The sequence below is a fragment of the Cannabis sativa genome, chromosome 1 (assembly GCF_029168945.1).
Source record: "Cannabis sativa cultivar Pink pepper isolate KNU-18-1 chromosome 1, ASM2916894v1, whole genome shotgun sequence".
NCBI classification, from domain to species: Eukaryota; Viridiplantae; Streptophyta; class Magnoliopsida; order Rosales; family Cannabaceae; genus Cannabis; species Cannabis sativa.
This window is the reverse complement of record NC_083601.1, coordinates 31,881,180-31,905,809: the sequence shown is the minus strand read 5'-3', so window position 1 is coordinate 31,905,809 and position 24,630 is coordinate 31,881,180. Positions and strand designations below refer to the sequence as shown.

The 24,630-nt window shown below is 34.6% G+C and overlaps 3 protein-coding genes and 1 long non-coding RNA gene across 13 annotated transcripts; 3 read left to right on the top strand and 1 right to left on the bottom strand.

Moving 5' to 3' along the window:
- Positions 1–1,334: 1,334 nt before the first annotated feature.
- LOC133029228 (uncharacterized) lies at positions 1,335–1,955 on the bottom strand. The gene is made up of 2 exons (XR_009683381.1): positions 1,699–1,955; positions 1,335–1,578 (listed from the first exon to the last, which is right to left on the bottom strand). It is a non-coding gene; the product is annotated as an uncharacterized LOC133029228 (long non-coding RNA).
- A 1,389-nt stretch (positions 1,956–3,344) lies between these two features.
- On the top strand, positions 3,345–5,638 carry LOC115723531 (casein kinase 1-like protein HD16). Of its 10 annotated transcripts, none has more exons than XR_009685609.1 (6): positions 3,345–3,990; positions 4,089–4,206; positions 4,288–4,507; positions 4,612–4,644; positions 4,765–4,855; positions 5,382–5,636. XR_009685609.1 is itself a non-coding variant. In XM_061108194.1 (6 exons), the coding sequence occupies exons 1-5, from the start codon at positions 3,987–3,989 to the stop codon at positions 4,811–4,813; spliced, it is 303 nt and encodes a 100-aa protein (XP_060964177.1). In that variant the 5' UTR covers positions 3,345–3,986; the 3' UTR covers positions 4,814–4,855; positions 5,382–5,638. The 10 variants fall into 10 exon arrangements, 6 of the variants coding, with proteins under 6 accessions (XP_060964177.1, XP_060964176.1, XP_060964174.1 ...); XM_061108194.1 differs by having other exon boundaries at positions 4,106–4,206; positions 4,288–4,403; positions 5,382–5,638; XM_061108193.1 differs by having other exon boundaries at positions 4,097–4,206; positions 4,288–4,403; positions 5,382–5,637.
- Positions 5,639–8,381: 2,743 nt separating this feature from the next.
- LOC115705998 (protein RNA-directed DNA methylation 3) lies at positions 8,382–17,760 on the top strand. Its single transcript, XM_061108199.1, has 20 exons — positions 8,382–8,717; positions 9,274–9,527; positions 9,619–9,774; positions 9,869–10,027; positions 10,123–10,206; positions 11,368–11,435; positions 11,532–12,026; positions 12,179–12,230; positions 12,299–12,454; positions 12,563–12,709; positions 12,790–12,892; positions 12,993–13,142; positions 13,273–13,324; positions 13,419–13,483; positions 13,760–13,829; positions 14,400–14,439; positions 14,532–14,589; positions 14,666–14,767; positions 14,843–14,944; positions 15,020–17,760. The coding sequence occupies exons 1-20, from the start codon at positions 8,501–8,503 to the stop codon at positions 17,494–17,496; spliced, it is 5,007 nt and encodes a 1,668-aa protein (XP_060964182.1). The 5' UTR covers positions 8,382–8,500; the 3' UTR covers positions 17,497–17,760.
- Positions 17,761–19,247: 1,487 nt separating this feature from the next.
- Positions 19,248–23,500, top strand: LOC115706010 (serine/threonine protein phosphatase 2A 57 kDa regulatory subunit B' beta isoform). Its single transcript, XM_030633505.2, has 2 exons — positions 19,248–20,748; positions 22,937–23,500. The coding sequence occupies exons 1-2, from the start codon at positions 19,594–19,596 to the stop codon at positions 23,264–23,266; spliced, it is 1,485 nt and encodes a 494-aa protein (XP_030489365.1). The 5' UTR covers positions 19,248–19,593; the 3' UTR covers positions 23,267–23,500.
- The last annotated feature ends 1,130 nt before the right edge of the window (positions 23,501–24,630 follow it).

Here is a 24,630-nt window from a genome sequence, read left to right as displayed (position 1 = left end):
ATGGTAATACCAATTAGTATAACTTCTATTGAAACCTCGTAAATACACATGGTCCTTAATCATTGTAATATTCCCTTTAGATACATTACAACAATCTACACACGGACAATGAATACGATCGTGATTTGTAGAATTCTTTAAGGCAAACTCTAAAAATGCATCGAACCCTACTTGAAATCGCAGTGTGTCTCTCTCCTCACGCATCCATGATTTATCCATAACAAAAATCCTATCCAAAAAAATTCAGTATTTAGTAACTACTTATAGCTAGTTACTAATTACACAATGTAACTAACTAAGTTTCTCACAATTTATTCATATTAATTTATAAATTACTTAAATTCTCGTTTTAGATTAGTTCATATTATTAGGTTGTTTTGTTGATTAGAATGTTATTAAAATGTTAAATATTTTTAATAAATAAAATTGAGGGGAAAATTTTTTGGTAAAGCAATAAAGGTATTAACTAATATTTTCCCCTTTTAATTAACTTTTGCTCTTTATTTTCTTTGAAAATAAAAATCCACATTTTGAGAGAAAAAAAAAATAAAAAAAGAAGGATTTTATATGTTTATTTTGTTAATTTATTTAGTAACTAATTATATCTAGTTACTAATTACACAATGTAACTAACTAAGTCTCTCACACAATTTATTCATATTAATCTAAAAATTACTCAAATTTTCGTTTTACATTAGTTCATGTTATTAGGTTGTTTAGTTGATTATAATGTTGGTAAAATTAAAAAGTTTTCATAAATGTGAATATTATTATTTTTTATGTGACCTAACTTCTTATTACTATGTTATAATTAACTATATTATGAATGGTTTTAGTAAGATTTATCCTAATTCTACCGAAATTTCGGCAGCATAACGGCTGTAATTGGACGTTCCCAAAAATTTTACAAGTGCCTAAAATAACAAACAAAACAGATAAACAATACAAAATTAATCCACCCATCCGACCGCAGTACATGTATTCGCAGAACCTACTTCACTACGGATGAATATTTAAGATATTCAAACTCAACTAACATGCATTGATAATTAATTATATATTAAGAAAAAGTTAGTAAAAGTATATACCTATAATTGCAAGCCCAAATACGCTACACACAAAATTATGCCGAACCCCTATAATATAAAGAAATACAACGAAATTACAAAATTAATTATTTCATAACTTATAACTAGTTATAAAAAATTGTAACAAGTTACTTAGTTACTAAATTATACATACATATATATAATCAATTATATCTCACACTATTATCTCAAAAAAATAAAATTATATCACACACTAATTCCATTTTAAAATTTTTATTTCTAAACTAATGAAATCCCTCCAATGTCATTTTATTCACAATAAATATATATTGCAAAAAATATATAAAATACAATTACAAAATTTATTTTCATAAAAAATATACACACACTATATACACACACACAATATATACACACATTATATACAAATATTCAATAAAATATACAAATACATATATATACTATACATTGTGGTATAAATTATTACCTAATAACCGCAATCCGACGACCACCGTAAAAAATCCCGACACTATACACATAAAACACAATAATATTACTAATAAAATAAAAAAAACTCAAATAATAATTTACAAAAACAAAAAATAAAACAATATACATAATACAATAAGAATAGAAGCAATATTTATACCTTAAACGAGGTTGAGATTGAACAATTTCTCAACAAAAATGGGTGGCCGGATTTCACACCCAAAATTTACTATTTGGGTTCGGATGACACTTTTAGAGGCTAAAAAATCAGAACTTTTTAGGTGTATGTTATTAAGTATCGAAAATGCAGGATTTAAAAAAAAAAATGGGCTGAAATGGTTGAGAAATGGGGGAGATATGGTTGAGGGAAGGTGGTTCGGCGAGGGTTTTGGCTGGGTTTTTTTCTCTCTGGTTTTTGCTGGGTGGGGAAATGGTTGAGTGAAATGAAGGAGGAAGACGAGCCATAGGGTTTATTCAGAGATCGACCCTATGGCGTCGGTTCCTTCATAGGAACCGACGGCATAGGGTACACGTGTCAGGTTTTCGTGTACCACATGCGCGTCGGTTCCTATGAAGGAACCGACGGCATAGGGTATTTCAGAAAAAAAAAATAAAAATTAATTTCCAACCGCCTCTAAATGGTATAATGCAATTTTATACCTACGGTTTTTATCAAAAAACCGCCTCTAAATGTCAATTTCGAACATAGCGGGTATTTTCACACCCTTTAGCTTCCCTTTTTATAAATGGGGTTGAAAAAACTGCCTCTAAAGGCTAACATTGTAGTAGTGAACACACCGAAATCAAGTTCAAATAGTGTGTTGTATGCGCGACTATTTTATTTTATACGCCTGTGAAATAGACTGTTTGAAGTTTGAACACTGTTTTCTATATTATAAATTATTTCAAATTTCTTAAAATTTTGTAAAATATCTTAAATAACTATAATGTACACAGATATGAAAAAAAATTAGACTAAAAAATTCTTTTAGATGTCAAAACAGATAAAGTATGTATAGTGCATCTGAGGGCTGCAATGTAGAATCACCTAGGAGTGTTCATCCAATCCAATCCGCACTTTTTTGGTCAAACAACATCCAATCCGCACTAAGTGCGGATTTCATATTTTGGATCCAATCCGATCAGCATAATAGTTTACATCCGATCCAATCCAATCCACAATAGTGCAGATTGGATCGGTTATTTTGGATCGATTATTTTTTTAATAATAAATTATTTAATATTTCATAGAAAAAAAATTAAAAAAAGACTATTGTTTCTTAATCTCCAATAATAATCTATTTCCATCTCCATTTATATATAAATCAAACCCATATACATATATGTCAATATATAATTTACACTAAAATATATATGTATTTATTACTAAAATAAATAAGTTAGTATATATATTTAAATTTGTGTGTATGTATCTATGTGAATAATTTTTCTAGTGTTTTTTATTATAAAACAAATAAAATACACTAACTCAATATATTACTAAAAAAGATTAATAAATTAGAAGTTTCTGTTTTTTTTTTAATATTACTAGAATATTAATATATATTATATATTATAATTTTTTAAAAATATGACATTTCTTGGTTTAACAAAATATACCTTAAAAATAAAAGAAAATAAAAGAATATTCTGTTAAATTTAACGATAGGTTTGATTTCCCGTTAACAAATAAACCCAATAATTAAACACAAAAAATTAAACAATTTTTTTTTTAAATTAAAAAAAAATTATATTAAAAAAAATCTTCTTATCAACATATCTCTCTAACAGTTTTTTTTTTTAGGTTAACGGGGTTAAATTCCCAATTTATTTTAAAGATCCGTAACATGAAGTCGCCCACAATCCAAATCTGATATTCCAACTATTTGCAAATCGAAGCCAAAAATTCCCGATTGGCGAATCGAAGCCAAAAATGAAGTCACTCAATCAATTCAAACAACCATTCTTTCTTGGAATCAAATTCCACCTTCTTTCGAGTCTACAATGGTGAAGCACCATCAAACCACCTCCGCAAACCAAGAACAAGAAGAAGAAGAAGATATTTATAATATTCTCCTCCCTAACGTCGGGGACCTTCCTCTTACTCCTCCATCGGCTGTTCAATCCAACTTCATCTCCTATTTCGCCCCAGATTTCTTGAAGCCAAGGCACGATCAGTACGTTTATCGTCACGCAAACGGATTATGCGTGATCGGTTTGACTTCGACGCATCTGGCTTTTAAGGAACAAGAAGGAGGAGGTGGAGGCATCACGGCCGTAGATTTCAATGTCGGCAAATCTAATAGAAGCGAGATGAAGGTCACCGGAAAACGCAAGAGGAACCTCAAATATTAGAGACGAATTCGGTTCTTTCCACACAAAACCTCAAAAAATCAGCTTCTTTCACTCCTCCTAGGGCCTCCATTTCATCAGAATCGAAATCCATTGATGGGTATTAATTTTGAAATCTCTTTCTCTTTCTCTTATCATTTTGTTTGAATACAATTAAGTTCACATGATTATTATTCGAAAATGTTTGTTTAATGGCAGTACCAAAGGTTCTGTAGCTTTCCTTGCTCCTCTTGAAGCCATTCTATTTGATATTGATGGGACTTTGTGTGACTCGGATCCTCAACATTATGATGCTTTTCGCCTAATGCTTCAAGAGGTACCTCTCTCTCTCTCTCTATATATATATTATATATAAATATATCAATTATACTAACGAGTGGTAAAAAAACCCAAATAGGGTTCAATGGTGGAGTTCCCATTACTGAAGAATTCTTCATTAAAAATATTAGTAGGAAATTGGGATTTCCAAAAAACAAGCACATTTATGGAGGAAAAAAAAGGCTTGTTTCAAAGGTAATACTATGAAATTACTGCTATTCGAACATTGTTTTTGTTTGCTTGTCTATAGGACATGCTGCTTTGCTTTGGGTGTAAATTTACACAATCACCAACTTTAAGTATATGATCTATTTTATCGTATGGATTATTTATCAGTGTCGTGGCCTCGTCTAGAAACCTTTGGGCTCTTATTATGGATGTTGACACTGGTTTTTCTTCGCAGGTCTATGAGTTATCAACATTTTTCTTGCATAAGGTATTGTAAAGAGGACCGACTACTATGATCTATTGTAGATTATTAACTACAGTGATATTCTGTCATTATTAAATCATGTTGCTAGGCTTTTCATAGTGAGTGTTGCTCATTTTAGATCAGGATTGGATCATGGAACAATGGGAAAAGAATTACTACATCAGTTCAATAGTTGGTGCAACTAACGGTAGCTCTTTAGTCGTTATGTCTGAAGGTAACATTAATTTCTTTGGCTGCATATGAATCAATATCGAAAGTGCCATTAATGTTGGTAGAATAGCGCGTCGTTATGTCCAAAGATAACATTAATTTCTTTGGCTGCATATAAATTAATATAAAAAATGCTATTAATGTTTGTAGAATAGTGTGCTTGCACCTGTAATAATTAGCTATAGCCTATAGGAGCATGAATGTGAGCTTTTTGTTTCACTGTCTGGTCTTGAATGTTCGAGTCAGGCTAGCTTAATTATTTTATTTCTATGGCCATCCTGGTATAGAAACAATCCTGTCAACATACTTATGATAGTGATATTATGGAAAATAATGTAATTTATTTAAACATATGAAAGAATCATACTTAGAGAGTGGATTATTACTTTTCCCCTAAGAAAGGGAATGAGCTTTATATTGCTTAAATTTGAATCGAGACCCGATATTATGTATCTGCTTCTGTATGTGATGTGTTTTGTTATTAAACAAAATCAATGCTTACTGTTACTCTTAATGGTGCATCATTTTAGGTACCCCTTACACCGAACAATCCTACAAAGTAAGTGAATCTTTTCTATACAAGTGGATAAATAAGAAGTGGAAAGAAGGTTTCCATGTCACATCCATGACAACCGCTGGCAATTGATGGGGTTTGGTCATGTGAGAGGTGGTTTGGAGTTTTGAATAATATACATTGTGGTCTTAATTTAAGCTTCTCAAAACTCGGAGTGTTTTTTTGGCTGTTTAATAAAATATCTACGAATTTTGAATCTATTGCACAAAATTTTCAGATTAATATCAAATGCTCAATCGTAACATCCTAATCGTAGAACACGAGACTAATTTCAATCATAGGTTTATATACACAATTATTGTATTCTTAACAAGTTTACTTTTATAAAACAAATCGTTTAAAAAAAATAACTTACAATTACTTATCGAATTCTTAAACAAAAACTACTAAAACTTAAATAAAACTAATATTTACGTGGCTCGCCACGTAACTTTCATCTAGTATATAATTAAGTGCGGATTGGATTAAATCGATTATTTTTTGAGGTCAAACAACATCCAATCCGCACAAGTGCGGATTTTAGATTTTTCAATCTAATCCAATCCGCGCAAGTGCGAATATCTACATTTTGCGAATTGGATTGGATTAGATCGTGCGAATTGAATTAGATCGGATACTTAGTACACCCCTAGAAGAATCACCCAAAAATTTTAGGGAAAAAAACAAAAAAATACAAAAAAGGAAAAAAAATTACAAAAATACTTTGGGCCGGCCCATTAAACATTTATACAGTCCACATACAAATATTTACAAAAATACCACATGCACTAAGCCTTCGGTATGTCGAGAGCGAACCATGAAGATGAAAATACGCGCTCGTTTCAAAAACGAAAAACAACCAAAATGAAACCAAAACGAGAAAAATACAACTATTAATTACGGCAAAATCAATGGAAAGAATACTGCAATGATCTAAAGGCGAAAATGACGAAAAAAAAATCAGAAAAACTGTGGAGAAACTGAAATTACACATTTGTTTTCTATTTTATTCGATCAAAATAACTCCCACTAATATCGAAATCTATATTCATGAAATATAGATCAGAATAAACAGGATACGGAGCTCCCATTAAATCCAAAACAATGTATGATGTGAAAAATTTAAAAAAAAACCTCATGAATAATACATCTACGTTATATACAGTTGCATTTTGATTTATTTTTTGTTTTAGTTGCCTTATAGTTGCATTATCGTTTTATGATAGTTTATATATTATGCAAGAATTTAATTTGATGGGGACTAAGAAATAGTAGTTATACATAGTAAGTTTTGTGCAAATAGTTGCATATTAATTTTATAGTGAAATAATATATGCAAGTAGCAAAACTATAACAAAACTACAAAAACAATGTATGTATACGAGTGCAAATAGTTGCCTTATAGTTGCATTATCGTTTTATGATAGTTTATATATTATGCAGAAATTTAATTTGACGGGACTAAGAAATAGTAGTTATACATAGTAAGTTTTGTGCAAATAGTTGCATATTAATTTTATAGTGAAATAACATATGCAAGTAACAAAACTATAATAAAACTACAAAACAACTGTATGCAAGTGCAAATAGTTGCCTTATAGTTGCATTATCGTTTTATGATAGTTTATATATTATGCAAAAATTTAATTTGATGGGGACTAAGAAATAGTAGTTATACATAGTAAGTTTTGTGCAAATAGTTGCATATGAATTTTATAGTGAAATAACATATGCAAGTAGCAAAACTATAATAAAACTACAAAACAACTGTATACAAACTAAAATACAGGAAAAACTCTTTGAACATCAACATCCATGATAAATCTCATTGTTACCCATTGATGATATAAAAATGGGATGCCCAGGAAGTTAATCTAATCTATTAGCTTTGCCACCTTCACTCATAAATCTTAATCATGTTTGTCCTAATACTTTTCTAATATAAAACATGCTGCATGCAAAATATGAAGCTTGATCTGGTGATTTTCTTTAGTAGGATATGTATTCAATTTAGTGACTAAAAAATTCTTGATTAAATAAATTTTAAATTTTCATACTTATTCTAATCAAAATTAAATTAATAACAATTTATATCTAAATTCAATTTTATTGTGATTAAATTCACATTTGGTTACATGTGACTGAAAAGTTTGTTTGTACTTTTTGTGTATTACAGAGAAAAAAGTAAGAAATTATTATTATTTTTTTTGGTAAGAGAAAAGTAAGAATTATTATTTGAATAGAAACTGATATGTATGGTTCAATACACATGATGGTAGTTGTGAAAAATTACTCATAATATTAATGTGTATAGTTGTAGAGTAGTAGTACGTATATAATATCCATGCAATTAATTACTCTCATCTGACACAGTTTTTACTTTTTTTTTTTTTTAATATTTTAACTCAAACTAGGAATTATTATATATATGTATATTATTATGTCATGCATGGCAATTATAACAACTTGGACCGACAGTAGAGGATGATCAGAAATTTGAAGCACACATTTCAAAAATATTTACTATTCGATCTGAATAAATATAAATATAAATTTACCTGTTTTGGACATTTTCTAATATAAAAACTGAAATAAAATTAAAAATAAAAAGAAAAGAAGAAAAAAAGAGAGTGAAATGATGGATTGATTTATAGAAAATGAAAAAAGAGAGGGAAGAGAGTAGGATTTGATTGATGATGGATGGAATGATGAGTAAGTGGTAAATGTGTAATAAAAATAGGTTTGTAAGTATAAATGTAGTAATAGGCGTGTGAGGGTAATTATGTAATAAAGTGTGTAAAAAGGATTTTTCATGTAAAAATTTCAAAATTTTATTTGTCTATATAAAACAAACCTTTATTACAATTAATTCAGAAAAAAAAAAAGAAAATAATAGAAAACAAATATTATTATGAAAACAGTAAAGGACAGGATTGTCAATTCACCAACATGTTATAAAATTGTGCACAGCTCCACCTGTACATTGTCACGCAAAATCGCAGCTATTCCTCTCTTCTTCTCTCTAAATTTCATGGTCTTCTCATCTTCTCAGACCTCTTCCTACTGTGAATGTGAAACCCTTCTTCCTGCATTGTCATGGGTTTGAAGGGAGTCGCCCAGAAAGGCAAGGGCGTCGCCGATAAGGGCAAGGCCGTTGCCGATAAAGCTTCTCCAGTCGGAAAGCGGAAGCGCAGCGACGACGGGAAGAAGTCCGGTCGTCTTAGGAGTAACCCGGAAGTCTTAAGGTTTTTTGAAGATTCCGCTGACGCCTCCGATGATAGTGATTCGAGCGATATCAGTGACTACTTCAAAGGTGAGAGCAGAAACCCCTTGTGTCTTAAGATTTTGGTTCTTTTTCTTTTCCCCCCCTTTTTTTTCTTTTTGATTTTTAAAGGATTCGAGGTTGATTTTGACATTTTGAAGATTGAAATGGTCACACCCTACTTTCGTCGCATTTCATTGTTTAAATTGTCTAGGGTTTTGGTTTTCATTTTCGGTTTTGATCGTACAGGCGACTTTTTGCATGAAATTGTATGGTGTTTTGTATCCGTTATATGTGCTTGTTCTGCGAAGCTGTGTAAATTTTACTTGATGATTGAAACATTTGAAAGCTAGATAGGGAGTGTTTGATCGTGAGTCGTGTCCGTTGGGTTTTGTAGACAATGTGGGTGTGTGTGTGTGTTCACCTGGATTGTTTGAAATGTTTAAATTTCAATCATTTGTGAGATACTATTCGAAAACATATTTTTTAATCCGAAAATTGATAAATATGTTGTTGTGTTAACGATCAGCTTGACAGTATGAGCTAATTGTTCTCACTAGTGAAACTATGTAAAAGCTGATGCTGAAATTTAAACCAATGGTTGCAGATTTTATGGAAGAGGATTTTGGACTGGGAGAAAATGTTGATACTGAAGCAGGAAAATCCTCAAGTATTCCATTTATTCCTAAAGAAGAGGAGATGGATGAAGAAGAATTTGGTAGAATGATGGGAGATGGATATAACGATGTCTCTCAGTCTGCTTCCTATGCTGAAGGTGATCATGAGAACAAAAGATCAACAGACAGAAGTTCGCGTATGCCTTTTGATGATGATGCAGTTATCTGGAAAGTCAAATGTTCGGTATGATTTTTGGTTTATGGATCACAGTTTTGTTATGACTTATATTCACCTCTCTCTTTCTCTCTCATACTAATTTTCACTTTTCTTGTAGGTTGGACGTGAGAGGTTTTTATCTTTCTGTTTGATGCAGAAGTTTGTTGACTTGAAAGCATTAGGAAAAAAAATGCAGATAATATCTGCATTTGCTCTTGATCATGTGAAAGGATTTTTGTTTATAGAATCTGACAAGCAAAGTAATGTTAATGAGGTACTCTTGTCCTCTCTTTTACGCTCTATTTTAGATAAGGTGGCTGTTATTTTCAGCTGACTTGGGCTTCCCTCCCGTCTTGGTTTAATTCTAGGCATGTTATGGTCTAACTGGTATATATGCTTCGAGAGCAATGCCAGTTCCTAAGAATGAAATTTCTCGCCTGTTCTCTATTCGGCCTCCAAAGAATGAGATTTCAACGGGCATGTGGGTCCGTTTAAAGAATGGAAAATATAAGGGTGACCTGGCTCAGGTATGATTGACTCTAGACTTAGCAGTCATTGATTGTGATACTTTTTCCTCCCTCTACATTTTTATTTTTTCTAAAAGCTAATATTGGCGTTGCAGGTTGTGCATGTGAGTAATCCGCCTAGAAAAGCAGTGGTGAAGCTGATACCAAGAATAGATCTACAAGCGATGGCTGAAAAATATGTACTCCAATGATCTAAATTGCTTCTTCCCTTCTCGTGTGTGTGTGTGTGGTTTGTTTTTATTTTAATTCTGTTGTATATGTGCGTGTTTTGTTGTTTCTTAGTAAGAAATTTTCTGTGGAATTTCTGTTTAATACTCTAGCTGCAATCTGTTTCTTTAGTTAGGAGAACCAGGGTTGGTGGAACCTTTGAGTAGATCTAGCGAATGGTTTTATAATATATATTAGGCTGCTTAGTTCAAGCCTGGCTCCAGTGTTTTTTAGATTTTAGATGCGCTTGGGTTCCCTATCTAGTGATGTAGAGTAGATATTTTGTGTTAGTAGGAAATGTGTTTTTCTTCTTACGAGAAAATGCTTTTTATTGCTTGTCGAATGGGGATTTATGACTTCATAGCCTTTTTGCTCGTGTTTTGCAAGACTTTTCTTTTCCTTTTATTTTTGGTCTGTGTATCTGTTGGTTGCATTTCTCAATTTAGATAATAGCGATAATCTATTTTTGTTTTTTTTTTTTAAAATTAGTTCTTAGCTTCAAGAGTTCGGAAAATGAACAGAGCTAGTGTACTATTTACTTGTAGTTCTTATATAATGTACCTTGTCAGTGCCACTACTACAAATTTAAGATTCAGTTTAACTATCGTGTCTGTGGTTGAAGTTTAAAAATTATTTATGTTAGTATTTATGGATGTTCCCAATCAAGCTACTTCATAAAATGTGACTAAGAAAGTTAATCGAGTTGCCAGCATATTTTTAGTGAAGGGTGCCATTGGGATTGTAATGGTGCATAGGTGGAAGGATGAAAGTTAAAGTGCCCTAAGCCCAATTTCTTAGGATATTTGCTTACCTTTACCAAATCTGATTTCTGCTTGAATTGTCATGATTTAATGTCCTTACACTAATTACTGGGGATAATGTATTATGAATCATAGTAATGATTTTTTAAGTCCTTGTGTATATGTGTTTTTAGTATGTGAAATTTGGTTTTTAATATTGGAAGGTATAGGTTATGCCGCCCATTGTTGGATAATTAAAACGAATATCTTCTGTTTTGTCCATTGTTAATTTGAATGCTCACAATTCATTTTGAAGTTGTCATCTCAAGTTTGAATTGTTTCGTTTGGAAATATTGTTGGCATGATTAGATTTCCCTATTACTTGCGTGTTAGGGTGGAGGAGCTACTGCCAAGAGAGTATCCAATCCAGCACCGCGATTAATCAATTCAAGTGAACTTGAGTAATTTATTTAATCCCTTCCTCTGTATTTTTATGATTCTTAGTTTCATTTCAGTTTTAGTTTCTGAAATAATTTTTATTTATTAAATCTGTTTAGAGAGTTCTTACCTCTCATTCAAACCAAGAAAGATCGTGATACTGGGATGATTGTTCAAGTTCTTGATGGCATGATGATCAAGGATGGATATTTATTCAAAAAAGTAGCCATAGATTCCATAAGCTGCTTCGGTGTTGTTCCATCAGAAGAGGAGGTGATGAAGTTTAGCACTTCTAAGAACAATGAACCTGACAATGCGGAGTGGCTTTCACAGCTCTATGGTGAACAGAAGAAAAAACGTTCCATTAGAAATGATCCATTGCGCGACAGAGTGAGCTCAGGGTCAGTTGCAGGTGGTAAAGGGGAGAGCTCAGGGTCAGTTGCAGGTGGTAAAGGTGAGTTCTCAGGATCAGTTGCAGGTGGAAAAGGAGAGAGCTCAGGGTCATTTGCAGGTGGAAAAGGAGAGGGCTCAGGGTCAATTGAAGGTGGAAAAAGAGAGTGCTCAGAGTCAATCTCCATGAATAGTTTTGAAGTGCATGATCTTGTGTGTGTTGGGTGAGTAGTATATAATAGCTTGTTGAAGAGCAATCTTTCAGTTATGAACTGCTCATGTACAATCTGATTTTTAAAATATTTAATGCTGTTAAAATTTATTTTTATATTTGTTGTTGACTTTCTTATGGTTGCTATTCTATATAATGTTGCAGCCGCAGAGACTTTGGGGTTATCATAGGTGTAGAGAAAGATGATAGTTATAAGGTACATAGTTTAGTTAATACATTCATATTTCTTTATTATGGTGACTGACATTCTGTTCAACACTTCAGATACTGAAAGAGGGTAGAGAAGGACCCATGGTGGTAACTGTTCAACAAAGTGAGTTAAAGAATGAGCCATCGGATATGAAATTTACTGCTTTAGATCACCGCATGAAGACGATTGGTGTAACTGATACTGTGAAGGTTATGGAAGGGCCATTGGAGGTTTGACATTTTATTTAAGATCTTGCCATCTAAATGTAGTTGACTTGGGAAACGTGCTTGTTAAAAGGTGCCTGGAAGATTTTACAATTCTTTCTTTTACTTTTTTAGGGCAAGCAGGGAATTGTTAAGAAAATTTATAGGGGGATTGTGTTTATGTATGATGAGAATGAAACAGAAAATTGTGGTTATTTCTGCTGCAAATCTCGTATTTGTGAGAGAGTGAAGCACACTCCTCCTACCACTTGCAATGAAAAGGTTGGAATTCCTTTCTTATCATGCATGCTTTGTTGTATGCAATTTAGTGTACGCATTGTGATAATATTCTCATGATTCAGGGTGGCGAGTCTAGTTTCCCTTCTTTTGATGATTTCCCATCATCCCCCAAGTCCCCTCTATCCCCTAAGAAGCAATGGCAATCAAGAGACGACAACCGTAATTGTATGTGTGCCCTTGCTTGATTTTGTAATTGAAGTTCTCAAGTTATAGCTTCTGACTAGCAAGACTTTTGCTTTATCACTGATTGGTTTCTTGAATGCAGTTAATCAGACCGATAAGGATGGTATATTCAATATTGGTCAAACTTTGAGAATCCGCATTGGTCCATTAAAGGGGTATCTTTGCCGTGTCATTGCAATACGTCGTTCTGATGTCACAGTCAAGCTTAACTCTAAGCAGAAAATTCTTACAGGTTTTTCAAACCTTGTTTATTATTGATATTTGTGTCCTGTTGTTACTAAGTTGTTTTTAGTTTGTTTTTTCTGTTAGTATATTATATTCTTCAGTTATATGGTTAACTCTTCAGATTGTTATATTTGCAGTTAAAAGTGAGCATCTTTCTGAGGTTCGTGGGAGCAGCTCTGTTGTTCTGAGGTAATCTTCATAATCAATATCTGTTTGTACAAGCATGATTGTCATTCTTAACATGTGCTTACTGTTCTGATGTTCTCGTGTCTCTCTTTTAAAGTGAGGATCCAGAATCTAGTTTCCTGAAACCTTTTGATCTGTTAGGAGGCGAAGGATTGTCTTCAGGTGAGAGTCTGTCTCCTTTTCTACTCTTTCTTTGTTTGTATAGCTAATAAATTCATATTTGTGTTTTTCTTTTTTCCCTTTCAATAATTTTTAAATTTGTGTTGATCCTTGATGGAGTTTGACTTGAAGAATTTTGATTTATTTTGTTTCTTTGTTTGTATGGTTAATAACTTCATATATGTGCTTTTCTTTTTTCCCTTTTCAATAATTTTTTTTTGTGTTGATCTTTGATGGAGTTTTACTGAAGAATTTTGATGTTTTTTGTTTCCTTCGAAGACTGGGCGGGTGGTGCAGGGACATCAGGAGCAGGTGATGGGTGGACTTCTGGTGGAGGGGCTAGTGAAAGGTAGCAATTTGTCCTATTTGTTCATTCTGATTCAGTTTGTACTAATTTTATATGAGGTAGTGATTGTCGATGAATCATCTTGTTTTGGTGAACTTTGGTCATTTAGGATTTTTTTTGGTTTTAATCATGTTACAAATCTCAAAGGTATAGTAACATTTAAAAAAATTGGATTTTGAATGGGCATATATTCCTTTCGAGCTGGGATGATTGTTTAGAAGCAGAACTATTAGTTTGAAAAGGGGGAAATATTTAATGTAAAAGAATCTCAATTATATGTGGTTCTCATTGATCGTTCAGTGGCGTGGCTCACTGTGTAGCTGCATGGTTTTATAACTTCTGAATATTATTGATTAATAGCTGTTATAAATATTTATTTGTTACTATTTATATGAATTAATTTAATTTGATGCAGTTTTTGTTGTAGTAGAAACAAGAAAGAGTGAATATGAAAATAGAAAATCCAATGCATTCCTAGCCATTAATTTGTTTATAATTGTAGCTTTGCCTTTTATGCTCTTTTGCTTTTGTAATGTGCCACTGTCTAATTTAATGTTCCGCTGATGTTTGTAGGAGTTCTTGGACTAATTTATCTACTCCAGGCTCTTCTTCGGTTTGCTCTTAACTTGTTCTGCTGTTTCATTCTCTTTGTGGGTATGGTGCATGTTGGGACATTTGCTGATAATCAACCTTTTTAACATGCAGATGCAGTGGGAATCTGGCAGTGCAAACGATGTTGGTGCTGATAACAATGCTAATAAAGGTATCAAGGGAAATACATTTACTTATCCCAGTCTTGTGACTTATGGAAAGTTTTGTAATAGCATACAAATTTACAGGCGTGGAAGATGCTTGGGGGAAGAAAGTGACTTCTGAGACAAGTGTTGCTTGGGGTGCTCAGGCAGCTGACAAAGATGGTGCTGAAAATGAAGCTAATGAAGGTATCAAGGGAAAACATTTCATTATACCAATCTTGTGAGTTATGGAAAATTTTGTAATAGCATACTACTTTACAGATGTGGGAGGTGCTTGGGGTAGCAAAGTGACTTCAAAGACAAATATTGCTTGGGGTGCCCAGGCAGCTGACAAAGTTGGTGCTGAAAATGATGCTAATAAAGGTATGTAGGGAAAAAAATTACTTGGACTAATCTTGTGAATTATTGCAAATTTTTTAACAGCATATTCCTTTGCAGATGTGGAAGATACTTGGGGGAGTAAAGCGACTTCAAAGACAAATGATGCTTGGGGTGCTCAGGCAGCTGACAAAGTTGATGGTTGTTGGGGGAAAAAAGACAATGATAAAGCTCTTGATTCCTCAAATGGTGCTTCTGCTTCCTGGGAGAAGAACATTAATGTGCATGACAATCAGGATAGTGGAAAAGCTGTGGAAGAACCCTGGGGTAAAGGGAAGAATATTTCTGAAAATTCAGCTGGGAGTTGGGGGGCTGCAACTACTAAAAAGAATCAATTAGATTCTTGGGGCAACAGTAAAAGTGTGGCTGATGACAAAGTCTCTGACGATTCATCTTCTTGGGGTAACAAGGCTTCTTTTCTAGATAAGAAAAACAGTGGAAAATTTGGTTCCAGCGACAATGATGACAGCCGAGATTCAAAGAAAAGTGGTTGGAATTCTGGATCTGGTGAAGAGTCTGTTTGGGGAAAAAAGACCAATTTGAATTCAGAATCTGGGGGTAACAATGAAAATCAAGACTCTGTGTGGGGCAAGAAAAGCAGTTGGAATGCGGAATCTGGTGGTGTAAGTGGAAATCAAGATTCTGGTTGGGGCAAGAAGAGTGAAAACAGTGATAATCAGGGCATGAAGAGTGACAACAGTAATAATCAAGACTCTGTGTGGGGCAAAAAAAATAGTTGGAATGCGGAATCTGGTGGTGTAAGTGGAAATCAAGATTCTGGTTGGGGAAAGAAGAGTGAAAACAGTGATAATCAAGACTCTGTGTGGGGCAAAAAAAGTAGTTGGAATGCGGAATCTGGTGGTGTAAGTGGAAATCAAGATTCTGGTTGGGGAAAGAAGAGTGAAAATAGTGATAATCAGGGCATGAAGAGTGAAAACAGTGATAATCAAGACTCTGTGTGGGGCAAAAAGAGTAGTTGGAATGCGGAATCTGGTGGTGTAAGTGGAAATCAAGATTCTGGTTGGGGAAAGAAGAGTGACAACAGTGATAATATGTGGGGCAAGAAAAGTAGTTGGAATGCTGAATCTGGTGGTGTAAGTGGAAATCAAGATACTGCTTGGGGCAAGAAGAGTGACTGGAACTCAGAATCTAGTGGAACTAATTGGAGCTCAGGAAGTGGTTTTAAGGAAAACCAGTCAGATTTTGGGGATGATAGTAAGCGTAGTGGTGGAAACTGGAGAGGAGGGTTTGGAGGTAGAAGCGGAGATAGAGGAGGCTACAGGGGTAGAGGTGGAGACAGAGGAGGCTACAGGGGTAGAGGTGGAGACAGAGGAGGCTATGGTGGTAGAGGTGGAGACAGAGGAGGCTATGGTGGTAGAGGTGGAGACAGAGGAGGCTATGGTGGTAGAGGTGGAGATAGAGGAGACTTTGGTGGTAGAGGTGGAGACAGAGGTGGCTTTGGTGGTAGGGGTAGATCCGACAGAGGAGGCTTCCGTGGTAGAGGTGGATCAGACAGAGGAGGAGGGGCCTTTGGAGGTAGGGGCCGTGGAAGGAGGGATTGGCAGGACGGAACTACTTCCAATGTTGAAGATTGGAATACTCAAGCAACCCCAGTTACAAATGAATCAACTGAAGCGTGGGGATCGAAGTCTTGGGGTAGTGGTGGAGGCAGTGGTGAGGGAAATACTTCCAAAACAGAAGCGTGGGGTAAGCCACTGCCATCAAAGTCTTGGGGTAGTGGTGATGGAACTACCAATACAGAAGCGTGGGGTAAGCCACCGTCATCAAAGTCTTGGGGTAGTGGTGGAGGCAGTGGTGATGGAACTACTTCCAAAACAGAAGCGTGGGGTAAGCCACCACCATCAAAGTCTTGGGGTAGTGGTGGAGGCAGTGGTGAAAGAACAACTTCCAATACAGAAGCATGGGGTAAGCCACCGTCATCAAAGTCTTGGGGTAGTGGCGGAGGCAGTGGTGATGGAACTACATCCAATACAGAAGCGTGGGGTAAGCCACCACCGTCAAAGTCTTGGGGTAGTGGTGGAGGCAGTGGTAACGGAAGTAGTTCCAAAACAGAAGCGTGGGGCAAGCCACCACCATCAAAGTCTTGGGGTAGTAGTGGAGGCAGTGGTGATGGAACTACCTCCAACGCCGAAGCGTGGGGTAAGCCAACACCACCATCAAAATCTTGGAATAGTCAACCAATTGCTGCAGATGCAAAAGACACATCTGATGCATGGGGTAAGCCACCACCGCCAAAATCTTGGGGTAGTGGTGGTGGCTTCAAAGAACCTAGTTCAACTGCACAAGCTAAGATTTGGAACAGTACAGAATCAAACTCAAGTACTGCCAGTGGAGGTTGGGGTAGTGGTTCCGGCTTTAAAGAACCCAGTTCAACGGCACAAGCTGGCAGTTGGAACAATCAGGGGTCAGAATCAAATGCTGCAAAAGATACAAGTGATGCTAGTGGATCAACTGATTCATGGGGTAAGCCACCATCAAAATCTTGGGGCAGCGATGGTGGGAAAGGAGGATGGTAATCCACTTGTTAGTAGAGAATGCTTTCTTTTCTTTTTCTATTTTAAGAAGGAACATGATCTTCATTCTTGATCTGGGATCTATATAACTCCTGACACAGAATGTTCGTATGGCTTTTGAGGTTAATCACTTTTTATTTTGAGCATATCAGACTGACTAGAGGAAAACCTTTGGGTTATGTTTAGAATTTAGATTTGCTATGCAATCTGTTGTTTATGTACAGTTTTGGAATCTCAATTAGCAATGCGTAGTATTCTATTTAGCTAGTTGTTTGTGGCTGTGCATATGTTATTTCATTTATTCAGAAAGGAGAAAAAAAGAAGCAGCTCTTTGTTTGATCTTCATCAGGATCGCATTGAATTTAAACCAATTCTCAAGTTCGATCACAGGACAGACTTCTCACCATTGGATTGGGATATGTATTGAATAGAATAATACACTAATGACTCGTATGATTGTAAATGTGTAGAAGTTGACATTGTGGAAAAGATTTTACTGGGTAGTAGGTATCCATTTAAAATGATCATCAAGAGTACAGGATGTATATAGATATAATCTAAGTCTAAATCTAAATGATAATTAGCATTTCCAATCCATATGGCTTCCTGATCTAGGCCTTTGGCTAAGCAATGAATAGCAGATACAAATCCCTATAGGTGGAGGTTTAGGTTATGCTCAGAGCTATTACAAACGTAATCAACAAGTGTTGTACAATCAGATTGAAGGTACTTATGGGAGAATGATTTTGACACCATTGAAGCGAGTGGTGGAGTGAATGAGCTTCCATAATGAGAGGCGGGTGGCTTCCCTAACATATTTTCCTTTTAAATTATAAAGCACAACCTTATTTGTGCTACTGGTCTTATTAACACCACTAAAGTAAACATGGTAACTTGTACGATTAACTTACTGCTTAATATAAGTTGTGTAGCCACCTGAATGTTATTTCATTTGATCATTGTAACGAACTTCAAACTTGCATTTACCATGGAGCAAGCCAATCACTGCCAGTTTTTTTTACCTTGGAAATAATCATGAATGGAGCCATGTGGAAGAGAAGGGTGGTTTTGGTTCTCCTCGATCTTTATTTTTTCTTTCCTAAATTCTTTTAAAAGTTATATTTCACTATTTTTTCTTTCCTAAATCCTTTTAAAAGTTATATTTCACATTACACTTTGGTCCACCTTGATTTGAGACTCTGCCATCGTCTCTAGTTTTGGCTAACGTTTTGGCATTTAGCCTTGAATGGGAATTACAAATCTTTATCAATCAAGAAAACCCTACTACTTAAAGATAGATTAGCATAATATAATAATGCTGTACGAATTTAACCTACTACTGTTCTCTAAATATTTATACAAATTGCATTTTAAACCAATCATTATAACATATTATTCTGTTATTTGTCTACTCATTTTCATTTTCTGTACAAAACTGAGAGCAACATAATATAAAAAGGGACTAAACATAAATTCATGTCAAAGAAAAAAAAAACCCCACTTTCTAACGAATAAAATAAATAATAATTCCCGTCCTAAAATAAGAAAAAAAAGTGACAAACTATATTCTTCCAATTAAATAAATAATATTACAATATTAAATATAAATTCCTTGAGAAATAATTAAATTAAATAAACAATTTCTCCGGTTATGGTTGTATAACACAATCTTTTTCTTTTCCTTTATTATCATTTTATCCACACATCACATCATTCATTGCAGACATAATAATATTAATATTAATAATAACACACATCACTTAAAAAGAAAAAAAAATCAAGAATCCATTTTGTGCTCTCTACTCCCAATTTTTTTTTTTGTTGCCATCGCCATTCGCCGCTCCTTTCCTGGCCTATCGGATCAAATGAAACCCATCTCTCTATCTTCTTTCTCTCTTCATCTTCTTCACCCAATTCAGCTTCACACCATTTCATTTCTTTTCTTTCCTTAACTACCACCCAATCCAATCCTTCTTCACTCCCTTCTTTATTAGGTTTTAAATATATATATATATATATATATATATATATATAAATATACATATATTTGTTGTTTACTGATTAATATTGGCGAATCGACCTGTTGAAAGGGGAAAAACAATGTTGAACAAATTCATGAAACGGGGTCACCGGAAATCCAAGTCCGAATCCAACGACAATGCCGGGTTCGGGCTTGGACCCGGGAACGTTACAGTGAACCACGCTTCTCGGACGACCTTCAATTCAGCCGTTGCCAATTCCGAATCACAGAACGTTACTTCATCTCAGGCGCCTCCTCTCAACCCTGGTGGCGTCATCGAAATCCTACCTTTTTTACGAGACGTTTCGGTTTCGGAGCGCTCGGCATTGTTCCTCCGCAAGCTCAAGGTATGTTGGGTACAATGCGATTTTTCAGATACTCTCAAAGGGGTTCGTGAAAAAGAGATCAAGCGCCAAACTCTATTGGAGCTTGTGGATTTCATACAAGCGGGTTCGTGTAAATTGAACGAGACAATGCAGGAGGAGCTTATCCGAATGGTTTCCGTTAATGTTTTTCGGTGTCTGCCTCCGGCGGCTCACGAGAACACCGGCTCTGAAGCCGCCGGTGACCCCGAAGATGATGAGCCTTATTTGGAGCCATCTTGGCCGCATTTGCAAATTGTGTACGAAATTCTATTGAGGTATCTTGTTTCTTCCGAGACCGATACTAAGATAGCCAAGCGTTACATTGATCATGTCTTTGTGCTGAAATTGCTTGAATTGTTCGACTCCGAGGACCCACGTGAGCGAGAATATTTGAAAACTATTCTTCATCGTATTTATGGCAAGTTCATGGTGCATCGACCCTTTGTTAGAAAAGCCATTAATAACATCTTCTACAGGTTTATATTTGAGACTGAAAGGCATTGTGGTATTGCCGAGTTGTTGGAGATTCTTGGGAGTATTATTAATGGATTTGCATTGCCCATGAAAGAGGAGCATAAGTTGTTTCTTTCAAGAGCGCTTATACCACTCCATAAACCCAAATGTATAGCAGTATATCACCAGCCATTGTCCTATTGCATCACGCAGTTTGTGGAGAAGGATTACAAGTTGGCGGATTCAGTTATTCGCGGGTTGTTGAAGTATTGGCCTGTCACAAATTGCCAGAAGGAGGTTCTCTTTCTTGGAGAGCTAGAAGAGGTTTTAGAAGCTACTCAGTCTGCTGAGTTCCAAAGATGCATGATTCCTCTTTTTAGACAGATAGGCCGCTGTCTTAACAGTCCACATTTCCAGGTTCATAAACAAGTTTATAGCTTTGTCACTTAATCCATTTCTCTTAAGGTCGTGGATATACTTAACATGTTTCATATTTCTGTTAGAAGTCAAAATTATTTTTTTTATTTCAATGGAAGATTATTATATTCAGAGTCAATGCGTAAAACAATTTAAGACTGTAATCAGGTAGTTGCTTGGTCGAACTTTTTTCCTTGCATAACATTATTCTACAGAGTGATTAATTGTTGCTTAACTTCTGTAGTTGATGAAATTTTTTGTAGATCCTGCTTCTAATGTCTTTAATTTTGTTGCTTCCTGTTTGTAGCAACTCTTTAATTCACCATTAAGTACATTAACAATTACCTTTAAAACATTTTATCATCTTAAGAAACATAAGCTGCTTTGGCCAATGGCTGAGCAGTTCTAGGCATTTGACAGCACTGAAATCTGCATGTTATTGATATGAATCTTTAAAGAAGGTGAGACACTTATGTTGCTGAAGTTGAGTTGATAATGAGTTATTTTTCCAAACACATGTTGATGCATGTTCTGTTGTTGCTCTTGCGAATTATTAGCACTTGTTCTAATACGTTTTCTTTTTTTGGCTCTTTTGATGATTGAATTTTACCGAGTATTTTTGCTGACTGCTCAGTTTCCTGGACTTTGTGAAGTAGTTAGTGGAATCATCTATTAGTATATATTCCCTCTTTGTTGCTATGTGCTTATTTTAGCTTTAGTTATGATCTGCAATACAGAATCTGGGCTAGTATCTTTGCTTCATTATAGAATTCAGATGTATCAGATCTGTTGTAACATGGTCAGTGTGATTAATGGGGTGCTTGAACCTAATCATAGCATAGTATGTTGGTCAGTGTGATAAAGATCAAAGTCCTTAACAACATTTTTTAGCTGATTAATTGCTCTTGTATAGAAACATATTCTTGTAGATACAATATATTGCGCAAAAATTAACATTATTTTTCTCTCTGTTGGCCAAATTTGGAAACATGCTTACATCTTTCAGATTTGAAATCTCACAGGCTTTAGATTCGATGTCTATGTTAATATTTTCAGTTAAATTTTAACCGCTATGACACTACCAATAATTTTCACTTGCATTACTCTCAATTTATTACTTTCCTTAACTTTTTTTTATTTTACTTGCACCTTTAAAAAGTTTTACTTCCCTGTTACTTGTATACCACAAGTTGCAGTGTACATATTCGGAAATTACTTTTCAACCTGTTAGGCCTTAGGATAAATAAAAAAGGTATATAGGTCATTGTAATAGGGATATTGGGAGAGTATATATAGGAGAGTATTAGAAGGGTTTTGGGTGTGAATCATTTTAGTTAAGTGAGCTTTCGCTCTTGGGAGAGAGCTGGGTCCCTCGAATACCCAGCAACTTGTTCTCTTTTCATTCCAATATCAATATATTAGCTCTATCATCTTTATTTTGCTACTGTTTGGACCGAAATGGAAATTCCTATCACAACCTTAATGTTTTTGTAAACATAGCTTTCAAGCTAACTTAGTTGCGGACTGATTTTGATTGTAGGAGAAATTATTACTTTGATACAGAATAAAGCAGTTGCAAAGTCATATAGTGTATCTATATAGGTCATATATTTTTTACACTCTCGCTCTACTAAACCTCACAACTTTTGGGAGGCTTAAAACACTAGCAAGTTGGTAGGTAGGTGCAAATCATGGGCATGAATATTTGATCTATTGCGTTGTATGTTCAATTAAATAGACTGTATTTTTGTCAGGATTTTTTCTTCTTGGAATTTGCCATTGCTCATCTGAATCATAAAAGGCTTTTTTCTATTAGGTTGTTGTATGTTTAACAATTAGAGTAAAAACAGAGCACTGAATCATTATTATAGGATGGGGAGTATTCTCTACCTACTTCTGAGCTGCCATACTCGTGTCATTGTTTCATGCTATTACTTTAAAATGTGTTCATTATTTGTTCGTGTTAGTCCTTTGTTAGTCTTAGAATGTTTGAGTTTTGTGTATGTCATGGTAGTTTGATAAAAGATATCTGTGGAAACAATATGTATGATTGAATTCGTGATTGTGTCTTAATTTTCAGAGGTTTTGATCTGTAATCTCTGTCATGTCTGAGCAGTTTGCCAACTTTATACATATTTAATTGACTCTTTCATTGGAAAGCCTTTTCTAATACAAATACATCTGACAGGTTGCAGAAAGAGCCCTTTACTTTTGGAACAATGAACATATAGTAAGCTTGATTGCACAGAACCGAAATGTGATACTTCCACTGATTTTTGAAGCACTGGAGAAAAATATTCGAGGTCACTGGAACCAGGCTGTAAATGGGCTGACGGGAAATGTGCAAAGGATGTTCCGAGATATGGATAGCGAGTTGTTTGAGGAGTGTGAGAGGGAGTACTTGGAGAAGGAAACCAAGGCTAGAGATTTGGAAGAGCGGCGAGAATTGACATGGAAGAGACTGGAAGATGTAGCAGCACAAGCTCCGCGAGAGGATAATATGGTATGGGTTAACTGATTAATTTCGGTAGACATGCTTAATATTTGTTTCCACTGTAGTGGCTATTCTTTTTGTTTTGTTTTTGACATTAAAGTCTTAATCTTTTATTAAGACAATAACTGACATAATATAGAAAGGAGAAGAATATATATAAATATATATCAGTTTTTTTTTTTTTCCTGTAACAAAGAATTTGAATTGTTCTTTTGCTGATTATTAATAGTTAAGATGATTCATTCCCATTTCTCCTTATTCCTCTTTCCACTTTCCCGAGATATGAAGAAAATTTTCACAAAAGACCTCAAGGTGAAAATGGCCTCTCTTTCTTGTCTTTCAAAAGGTTCTAAATATTAATTTCAGTCACAATAAATATAATATCAAATTACTGACCGCCATTCTGACTCGAACTTTAAATCTTTCTTTAATGATTTAGTTTTTTTATGAGATGTATCTACTATTTCATTTTTGTTGTACATAATCCAAGTGTAATTAATTTTTATTATTGGAAAAGGAGCCATTGAAGTATTGAACAAGCCATGGACAAATCGAACAGAGTTATGGTAATAAAAGAAAGCAAATTGTAATTATGAATAAATTTGGTCAAACAGTGTGGATAGCCTGATCAAGACATCATTCAAGTACGAGATTCAAAGCTCATTCATTGGCCAAGAATAGAAAGAACAACGTGGCTATCTGGGGAAAAATACCGTTTGGATTTTTTATTCATCATCTTTTTCATCGTTCGGTCGTGATCCTTTTCAAACGAACATTTTACAATTTTGATACAAAATATGCTTGCAAGAGAATGTCGTTCATGTTTATGCCAAAAGAAATGTTGGTATTGATGTATTTTTTTTTTTTCATGGATACCATTTTGTACTTGCTTTCTCTACACATAAAAAGTCTTGTAATGGATTTCAAGGTCTCCCATGCTCATAGATAAAACATATTTTTTAAGAATGATCATTTTGTTTATAAATAAGAATTATAAAGTACAAAGCTCACAATAAGGTGAAATTTCTTAAATTATCTATACAAAACTTCTTAATGGTGTGGCTCCAATTCAACAGTACCCAACCCAGTGCACCCCATTTCACTTGTAAATTATAAAATATTATTAACAATATAAATAAAATACTAAACCGGTCTTCGTTGGGGCGGGAAGTGTCATCCCCGTCCCCGTCCCGTTTAATATTCGAGGACAAAAAATAATCCCTATCCCTATCCCGTTTCCCATTTAGCAGGGAATCCCCGCAGGACCCATCTCCATGAAAAACATGTACATTCCTACTTGTGGATCTTTCCTCTCGCCTATAGTGGGCCATAATCTAAGTTTTGTTTGGCATTCTATTGTGGAATCTCAAAACTTGTTAGAGGAAGGA

Excerpts from the sequence above, each read along its gene's own strand:
- LOC115723531 (XM_030653026.2), top strand. The coding sequence starts at position 4,054 with ATGATTATTATTCGAAAATGTTTGTTTAATGGCAGTACCAAAGGTTCT. Across the intron at positions 4,645-4,764 it reads CAACATTTTTCTTGCATAAG|GATTGGATCATGGAACAATG; the intron begins GTATTGTAAAGA and ends ATTTTAGATCAG. Across the intron at positions 4,856-5,381 it reads TTTAGTCGTTATGTCTGAAG|GTACCCCTTACACCGAACAA; the intron begins GTAACATTAATT and ends GCATCATTTTAG.
- LOC115705998 (XM_061108199.1), top strand. The coding sequence starts at position 8,501 with ATGGGTTTGAAGGGAGTCGCCCAGAAAGGCAAGGGCGTCGCCGATAAG. Across the intron at positions 9,775-9,868 it reads AGCAAAGTAATGTTAATGAG|GCATGTTATGGTCTAACTGG; the intron begins GTACTCTTGTCC and ends GTTTAATTCTAG. Across the intron at positions 14,440-14,531 it reads CTACTCCAGGCTCTTCTTCG|ATGCAGTGGGAATCTGGCAG; the intron begins GTTTGCTCTTAA and ends TTTAACATGCAG.
- LOC115706010 (XM_030633505.2), top strand. The coding sequence starts at position 19,594 with ATGTTGAACAAATTCATGAAACGGGGTCACCGGAAATCCAAGTCCGAA. Across the intron at positions 20,749-22,936 it reads TTAACAGTCCACATTTCCAG|GTTGCAGAAAGAGCCCTTTA; the intron begins GTTCATAAACAA and ends TACATCTGACAG.